The sequence below is a fragment of the Xiphophorus couchianus genome, chromosome 16 (genome assembly GCF_001444195.1).
Source record: "Xiphophorus couchianus chromosome 16, X_couchianus-1.0, whole genome shotgun sequence".
NCBI classification, from domain to species: domain Eukaryota; kingdom Metazoa; phylum Chordata; class Actinopteri; order Cyprinodontiformes; family Poeciliidae; genus Xiphophorus; species Xiphophorus couchianus.
The window spans coordinates 7,408,320-7,416,857 of record NC_040243.1 but is presented as its reverse complement, the minus strand read 5'-3'; the positions used below and the strand labels follow the sequence as shown (position 1 = coordinate 7,416,857).

Here is an 8,538-nt window from a genome sequence, read left to right as displayed (position 1 = left end):
AGATGACTATGGAAAGAATGATAAAACAGCGCCTCAGTGTGGTAAAATCAATTGTTCAATTGTGCATTTAGGGTCATTGTATGTTAGTCAATATCCTATCTCCTGATTAGTTTAATGATTAAGTATTCTTATTGAGTAAATAGGTTAATTAATGCTATTTAAAATTTGACTTCAACTATCTGCTACTACTTTTAAGTGTATTATTGTGTGTGCTGCACATGAACTGAAATCTTAAAAGCTAGCGTCGAGTCAAAGCAACTTATTAAAATATTTACAACAGCACTCACTGTTTGTTTATTTGAGACAGCTAAGATTTCTTGAACAGCCTTTAGACCTGGATTTTTTGTTGCTATTTCCAGAGGCGCACTTGAAAGCAGTCTTGGTACTTATTCATCCTTCCAAATGGACGAAGCTGTGTTTGCTGGGTAATTTAATATACTGTATTTACGTCAGGCAAAGGAAGGTAAATGTAGCAAGTGCAATGAAACAGTGCCTCTATGTGGCAAAAGTCAGCAAAGGCATGTAGTGGTGTTACATTTAGAGTCCTCTCAGTGATAGGAATTTATCATTATCAACCTCAACGTTGATAATGGCCTATTTTGGTCTAGTGTTTAAAAGACAACATTTAAAGTATGATATAATGAATAGTGGAATAAATATTTATGAGGTAACTTGTTTTAGTTGTTGCATTCAAGTCTTTTTTTCCACCTGGCCTGTTCCATCCAGATAAATTATACCTACTATACTTATGTGTTCTACAAATGAACGGAAGAACTCATAGCTTGAGTAAAGTAGGGTTGCATCTGCAACAGGCTGACATCAATGTTCACATTTTTTAAATGTGACTTCAATCTACTGGTTAACGTTTAATTTTTTTTAATTATTTTGGCACTTTTATTTTCATTTTCTTAGCAGCACCTGAAGGCAGCCACACTATTAGTTTATTTAGCATTCCAAAATGACGGATCCAACCACGTCTCCAGAGGACCCCTGGAAAGTAAGTCACTGTTAAAGACCACTTTTCAGCTTCCCGCTCATTGTTTTTTACTGTGACATCTGTAATGTTTAATAAACTGTTTGGAAATGCTGACGTTTGAACGGCGCTGCTAATGTAGCGTTAGCTTCATCACGTTCAGTAACATTGGAACAGATGGCTAACATGCTAGCAAAGTAAACAAAGCCGACTAAAAAGAAAAAAACTCGTGTTTCTTATCTAATATTCTTTTTCTTGTGAATTAGCTTGTCTTCCATAAAGAAGAAAACTACTAATGCGTTAAACTGTATTTAAAATATCGATTTTAAGTGAAGTTGAAAGGCTTTTGAAGAGTCTGACTTATTAAATGGCCACTTCGTCTTGCTTGATACGTCTCACACTAAGCCGTTTCTTTGTGGATATTATTGTATCCGTTCTTATTATCTAATATTTATATTTATTTGCATTAATTTTAGTGTGCAAACTCTATTGCGGACGAAAGAATGTTGTAGATCTTATATTAATGAAATTTGAGCCTTGTATCGAGTTTTAAACCTATTTTGTCAAACAATATTCATTTTTAAGGGAGCTCTTAACAGTAGACAAAGTTTCTCAGGTTTTTTTTTTTGCCACCATACGCAGTGGAAAATCTGGGCTAACACAACCAAGCAATAAACCCATTGTGTTGCATTGCCCTACATCCAGCAGTAAAACCTATTTGACACATCGTTTATCTTCTGTTGTACTTAAAATGGACAAATCAGGCTGTTGCTCAGTAGGGGGGTTTAGAATGGCTTGTTGTTGCTCTTTTGTCAACATATTTAGGACAGCACATATTTTCCTCTTGTCATTTCAACCTCACACTCTATATTTTATTTCTTCTTTGCTACTTGGTGATGGCCGGGCAGACAGACGGGGCTTTCAGCGACAATGGCTTTGACACCAGTGAGTAATTCTTACATGACATATGTCATCTTTTCTCTGTGATCTCTTGTCTCTCTTGTTTTTAATTTTCTCATAACTATTGTTTTGTTATTCAGGTTTCTTCACTGATACTGCCAGAAAAGGTAGCATTGTGTCCAGGACAAACAGTATCGGCTCTACAAGTGCCTCTTCAGTTCCAAATACAGGTATTGTCTTTTTAACAGCTAACATTTTGTCTTACAGCTATTTACAGTCCATGTGTAACATGTTTAGAGTTTGCAAAGCATATACAATAGTCAGGGTTCCTGCCCAGTCTTGGAAAAATCAGAAAATGCACAGAATTAATTTCAGGTCTGGATACCAGTGGTAAAAATACAAAGTCTGATTTTCCAGACTTGCATAATTTGAATATTTTTTAAGATTAACATCTACTAAGAAAAAAATCCCTGACCTTAGCTATAAGAGCATTTAAACATATTTAAATGTTAGGTTGATAGCTCATACTCAAATGTCCAAAACCAAAAGACACAGCAAAAAATGTAGAGGTTTGATTGAATTTGGAAAAATATGAAAGAATAAATTCAAATTTGACTTAAAGGGTACTTAGTGCTTTCTGTCTTGGTGATTCATTTTGCTGATGATCTATACTACAGATATGTTTCTATAATAAAAATGAATTTGTTCCCTAACAGATGATGAAGACAGCGACTATAGGCATGAGACGTCGTATAAAGACTCATACAAAGACCGAAGGAGACAAGCACACACACAAGCTGAGCAGAAGCGCAGAGATGCAATCAAGGTAACTTCACATCAGGATCCTCCCCCCCCTTGTTATCAAATGTTTCACATATTATAGAAGTTTCTAATTTTATTCTCTCATTCTAACACCAGAAAGGTTATGATGACCTGCAGGGAATTGTCCCAACCTGTCAGCAGCAGTCTGAGTTTGCTGTCGGAGCACAAAAGATCAGCAAGGCTACTATTCTTCAGAAAAGTAAGCAATAACCAACAAATACTTTATGAATTGTGAGCCAATGTGCCTTTATGTATTCAGAAAACAGTTTCTGTTTGTGTTAAATGTAGTTTCACCCCTAACTCAACAATGTTATTGCTAAAGAAATAAAACTAAAACTGATGCTATGTTGTGCCTTTTGTAATTTTTTACAATAATATTTGTACTTGCATTGTTGTTGTTTTTTAAGCTCTGATTGTATACAGCGATACCTTTACAGCCAAAATGACTGAGTTTTATCCTCATAATAAATACTTTTGGATATTGTTATTTTAACTTCTTGAACTGCATTCCTGAACTAAATGACCTTTTCATGATGATGCTCAATTTTAAGTACCATTCAAAAGCCATATGTTAAAGGTTTAACTGATGGGAAAACCTTTTTTTTTTTAAGTTGCACACCTTTTCATAAGTTTTAAAGTTATTGCTTTTTAATTGAATTCAAGTGTTAAAAAAAGAGCATCAAACAAAAGAAGTCATATAGAAATCTTGTTATGGCTGAGTTCATCTATGAGAAATAAAAAGGGAGAAGCAGCATTGCCAACAACTCATAATTGACATCCTAGTGCTGTGCCAAGTGTTTGTTTTATTGTTTCAGCAATCGACTACATCCACTTTCTTCATAAAGAAAAGAAGAAGCAAGAGGAGGAAGTTTCTGTCCTAAGGAAAGAAGTGATGGCCTTGAAGATCATGAAAACGTGAGGAAGTGGTTTATATCTTTTTTTATTTTTTACAACATAAAATCTCCCTTCATCTAGAAAAAACATGACATAAAGTCCTGACTGCCATAAGACTTTAGATTTAAAAATAATTGTTGATCATGGGGAAAGAGGGAACATCGTTTTAGCTTTGATTGCAATTAATCTCCTCATTGAAAAGTGTAAATCCTAATAGGTTTTTTTTGTTGTTTTTTTTAAACTGTGAAAATCTTTATGTTATACCCACACAGAAACTGCAGCTGTTTACTAAATTGGAAATAAGATGCTTGTTTCCTTCCAGGAACTATGAGCACATAGTGAAGGCCCACCAGAACAACCCACAGCAGGGAGAGGACCAGGTCTCTGACCAGGTCAAGTTCAACATCTTCCAGAACATCATGGACTCGCTGTTCGTGTCTTTCAGTAATTCTGTTTCAATGAGCAGCTTCCAAGAACTGTCCGCCTGTGTTTTTAGCTGGATCGAGGAACACTGCAAGCCACAGGTAAGGACTCTTATGGATGGATGCTGCACAAAGCAAAACATCAATCTGCAGAGGGAGTGACCATGTTTCTTTTCTTTCTCAGACGCTGCGGGAGTTTGTTGTTGGAGTGCTCCGGCAGCTCAATGGCCAGCTTTATTAGTTGAGGGGAAACCTCTGGCTAACTTCCAGAAATTGACTTTTAACTTGCTCTTGTCTCCCAGGATGGAATTAAAACTTCAATCTGCCACAGTCCTCACATTGACTTCAGCTCATCAGAGATTCCTGGATTGTTGTTAGATTACCTCGTCAAACGCTATGGGGAAAGATGAAAGGTTGCCTTGGCTTGAGCAGTTAAATAGGGTTGCCTTGTGACCTCTTTACTGTTGGGAATTTACATCTCTGTAGTGTATTTTTTGCTCCATCCCAAACTTCTAAGGAACGCAGAGGAAACGCAATTTTAAGTGAAATGTGGCGTGCAGAGAACATCTAGTTATAATTTCAACAAAGCACAGAAAACGGAACGTATGAATAAAAAGCTTCCTACAAAACGACGCAGGAAGTAGTGTCTTATCAGGTCCTCCTCCCAAGTTTGCCTAGTTTCATAATCTAAATGGTAGCCATATACATATATACATGTGTGCCTACAGACAAATAGATGCTCATATCAAGTCAGTTATTCAGTTCAGAGCAAATCTACCTGGCTTACCTGAGACACCATGAGGAGAAGTCATTTATTTGACGCGAATGAAGTGATGGTGATGTTTCTGCTGCATCTTAATTAATAGAGTAAGAAAGCAGAACGGTCACAGCTTTTCTTCTCTCTCGTCAATAGTGACCATGTAGCTGGATTCTGAACGAGAGCTTTTTGTGCTGCTGCACACAAACAAGTCACTCCTGAAATTTGTTGGATTGCTATGAGTATTTCAAGCTCTTCTGTTTTCAGGAGCATGCCATATGCATGCATGCCTCAGAATTTCCATCACTGATGCTTGCTTTGAATGAACTCTTTACTGTGACGGAGCTCCATGTTTAAATAAGCGTAGCTTTATAATGGGGGCAAAGCAGAAAAACACATGTTGTAAATGTTAACCAACTGTGCCACAGCTCGGTGAACGAATTTAAGTTATTTACAGGATGATGTTAAACATCAAGTGTTGACTTTGATAAGCCTTTTTTTTTAACTTAATTATATGAAACATCACTAGAATAAGTTGTTGTAATGCTGTTATGGTAAATGTATAGATCTGCTGTGTGAGCTTTTATGATCAGTATGTTGATTACCACTACAGGTTTTTTTTTTTTTTTCCAATCACTGCTACCATAAATGTTAGACCCTAAAAATTATTCATCTGTCAAAACACTTCTGTACTCAATGAAAAACGAAAAAAAAAAAGACTTATAGATGATAAATTTCAGCCATTGAATTTAAACAATTTTGTGTTTTCAGGAACTCTATTTCAAAGGTAAATCACTAGTAACTTTTAGATACCACTGAAGTCTAATTCAAGTGCCATAAACCCGCTTGCAATGATCTCAATGCTCTCATTGAGCTTACGCTACTAATTAAGATTGTATAGAAGTAGTCGATCCATTCAAAGTCTTATTTTCGTAAACACAGAACTGGAGGTTTTATAAGGCTTGTATATGATGACACGTGTGTCTAAACATGCAGTGGATGTTGATAATGTGTTGATTTTATTTTCCTTTTCAGGAGAAAAAAAGTGCAAGGTGGCAAGAGAAAAGAAACTAAGTCAACATGAAACACTTTAATTACAATAAACTTATATACTCGTACTCTTAAAAATGTGGTCAAGCATTAGTTTGATATATCACCATCTTAAACAAAAATAAAAATATTTCAGTTGGTAAACTGTTCACAACTCAACCTGAATATGTAGAACTCTTGTGAACTCAGGTATGTTTTTGTGGTTATAAAATTGGAAAACAAACCGCTGTTGCCTCTGAGGTGATGAGCATCCCTCTATAACGCCTCAACATTTGTGATTTGTTTAGCTAATACTGATGTACATAAATGTTTTCAGCTATGTTTTCCATGTCAGAATATGTTAAACTCGTATTTATTCAAAGAACGTGTTATAAATAAAGTTTCCTCTTGGGATTAGATCGCTGTGATCAGTTTTCTTCGCTTCAGTCTACCCAGGCTTGATCTGATTCAGTAGCTGTGTAGCTGTTTTCTTCAGGTGGTGGGAAGCACCACCTTACAGTCCTCATCCGTCTCCACTCCCACCTCTTCCTGCAGTAAAATAAAAGCATTGCCAGTCAATTAACATTTGAGGAAAATGGATATAATTACTTCCTTCTCATCTTACCAGGAACTCCTTTTTGCTCTTTGGATATCCCTCCAGGATGGCATTCATCATGTCTGAAGCCTGAGAAAAACAAAACTATTTTAGCACTTCCAAAGCAATTCTCCTTTACCACAATGTGCAAATTTAAACTGATTTGTTGACAAAAATACACTACCAATCTCTTCCTCTTTTTCCACTCTTTTACATAAACATCACGCTCTTTATAGACCTAAAAATTACAACAAACACACCACATTTTACAAGAAATGCAGAACAACTAAAGTAAGAGATTAATTGAGGTTTTAAAGTGGTTAACACCTTCTCTTTTTCTTCTGGTGTTACGTGATTTGTAGCTGACTTTATCTTCTCCAGACGTTCTCTGTAACCAGAACATTCGGCTTTCAGCTCCTGGATTTCTGCCATCATTTCCTCTGTTGTGAGGGAGCTGTTCAGCTCTTTCAATTCTGGCATAGCACAAAGAAATTCATTTCAGCTGTATTTCCTGCACTGGGCTAAACAGCATAATCATGATGTCTTCAGTAGTGTTTTTTGAAATGATCTGAATCAGCAGAGCAGTCTACCTGTATCTAGCTGCCTGCAGCTCTGTGTTAGGGTCTGCACCTCTGCACTGAGCTCTGAAATCTGTTTATCCATGGCCTTCAGATCTGCATCACTCACATCTCTGAACTGAGACTGTGGGTGAGATTACAAATGGTTCAGACGACATCTCCCTGCCTACAGCAATGAAACATTCTAGATTAACAGACTAACCTGATCGGCAAAGTAAATCTTTTGCTTGCCATACATTTTCTCCTTTATCTTGCCTTCCTGAGCCAGCAGTTCCATGGCTTTGACCACTGCCTGGTGGAGCAAGTTAATCAATCTATCATCAGGTTGCAAACAATACAGCTTTAAAGATTCCTCCCTTGTGCCCTCTGTAGATTTACAATTGAACATCTTTGTGGCCAAAAATGCTTCATTACCTTTCCCTAAAACCATATTTTTAATTTCACAACTAAGGTGAGAACAACTAAGTATTTTTAAATAAGTATAAATATTTTACACTAAAATACTTATACTCATTTGTGGTTTTTGTAAAAGAAATCAGTAATTCAAATGCATAAACTGACATTTAAAGGAATTGACTACAGCTGACTGGATGTAAGGTAATTTGACCCAGAATAATCACGAAATCAAAAAAATACAAAAAAAAGATAAAGAAAGAATTGATCTCACAGTTTTGCCCAACCCATGCTGCTTCTGCAAATTACAGAAGACATCCTGAGCACTGTAGGGACGGTTCTTTTCATTTAGATAGGCGAGGATGATAGACGCTCCTGTAATGAAAAAAACTATTAAGGCTGTGCAGATAGATGCCATTGTGATAGACTTAATACACTTTTATGTTTGAGTTTGCTCGATTTCATCACATCTTATGACTCATAACCATTAGTGCCTCTTTCAGATATTCTCCCGCAACAAGCTGTTGTTCGGGTTAGCTAACGTTAGCTTTATGCTAACCTAGCTACACTTTATTTCGAAGTTTCTGTGAAACACCTACATCCTCCACGCGAAATAAAAAGTTGTCTGGGATTAAAAACAATCGAAAATAAATTGAAGTAGTTTATTTTCCTTACCGTTGTCTTTTTTGCTCATTTTCGTGTTCACGTTAGCTTTTCAGATTGAGTTTCGCGGAAACTGTGCGTCACGGAAAAGATCGACTATTTTATAAGAGGTATCACTTCAGTATATAATTCCAACTCACTCAGTCAATCTGAGATCTTCTGTTGAATTTTTAGCTGATATAAAGTGATATTATTTTGACAGAGGAACGAATAATGTTTCGCCTGTATTTGTCTCAAAGTTGTAACCGAGTGGGGTTGGCTTAGATCTTTAAGTTGTAGCTACTAAACCCGAAAAAAATAAGCCTTGTAAGACGTCTGTATCTTTAGTTGCTCTGAAAGGAACTGTACTAAGAACGCCCCCCTGATAAGATAAGATAAATCTTTATCGTCATTGTCACAAGGACAACGAAATTCAAAAGGTGCCACCAGTCAATGCACATGCCCAAAAACAAAAAATAACTGTCTCACAATTCACACACAACGCAAGAATCAACAAACAACTGGCAAAAAAT

General features: G+C 36.3%; 2 protein-coding genes across 3 annotated transcripts; one reads left to right on the top strand and one right to left on the bottom strand.

Annotated features, from left to right (window-relative positions):
* The first annotated feature begins 903 nt into the window (after positions 1 to 903).
* On the top strand, positions 904 to 6,214 carry mlx (MAX dimerization protein MLX). The gene is made up of 8 exons (XM_028042806.1): positions 904 to 997; positions 1,882 to 1,918; positions 2,014 to 2,103; positions 2,590 to 2,699; positions 2,792 to 2,894; positions 3,511 to 3,610; positions 3,912 to 4,113; positions 4,196 to 6,214. The coding sequence occupies exons 1-8, from the start codon at positions 959 to 961 to the stop codon at positions 4,250 to 4,252; spliced, it is 738 nt and encodes a 245-aa protein (XP_027898607.1). The 5' UTR covers positions 904 to 958; the 3' UTR covers positions 4,253 to 6,214.
* On the bottom strand, positions 5,844 to 8,330 carry psmc3ip (PSMC3 interacting protein). Of its 2 annotated transcripts, XM_028042812.1 has the most exons (8): positions 8,039 to 8,330; positions 7,638 to 7,738; positions 7,173 to 7,262; positions 6,983 to 7,094; positions 6,720 to 6,865; positions 6,577 to 6,630; positions 6,423 to 6,482; positions 5,844 to 6,346 (listed from the first exon to the last, which is right to left on the bottom strand). In XM_028042812.1, the coding sequence occupies exons 1-8, from the start codon at positions 8,055 to 8,057 to the stop codon at positions 6,290 to 6,292; spliced, it is 639 nt and encodes a 212-aa protein (XP_027898613.1). In that variant the 5' UTR covers positions 8,058 to 8,330; the 3' UTR covers positions 5,844 to 6,289. The 2 variants fall into 2 exon arrangements, with proteins under 2 accessions (XP_027898613.1, XP_027898614.1); XM_028042813.1 differs by lacking the exon at positions 8,039 to 8,330 and having other exon boundaries at positions 7,173 to 7,284.
* Between the last annotated feature and the right edge of the window lie 208 nt (positions 8,331 to 8,538).

What these genes read in the sequence shown, in the direction of transcription:
- psmc3ip (XM_028042812.1), bottom strand. An exon ending in GGAAAAAGAGGAAGAGATTG is followed by an intron (nt 6,483 to 6,576) that starts GTAGTGTATTTT and finishes TGTTTTTCTCAG; the next exon opens with GCTTCAGACATGATGAATGC. An exon ending in AGAGCAAAAAGGAGTTCCTG is followed by an intron (nt 6,347 to 6,422) that starts GTAAGATGAGAA and finishes ATTTTACTGCAG; the next exon opens with GAAGAGGTGGGAGTGGAGAC.
- mlx (XM_028042806.1), top strand. Translation starts at nt 959, where the DNA reads ATGACGGATCCAACCACGTCTCCAGAGGACCCCTGGAAA. An exon ending in GCCTTGAAGATCATGAAAAC is followed by an intron (nt 3,611 to 3,911) that starts GTGAGGAAGTGG and finishes GTTTCCTTCCAG; the next exon opens with GAACTATGAGCACATAGTGA. An exon ending in AGGAACACTGCAAGCCACAG is followed by an intron (nt 4,114 to 4,195) that starts GTAAGGACTCTT and finishes TTTCTTTCTCAG; the next exon opens with ACGCTGCGGGAGTTTGTTGT.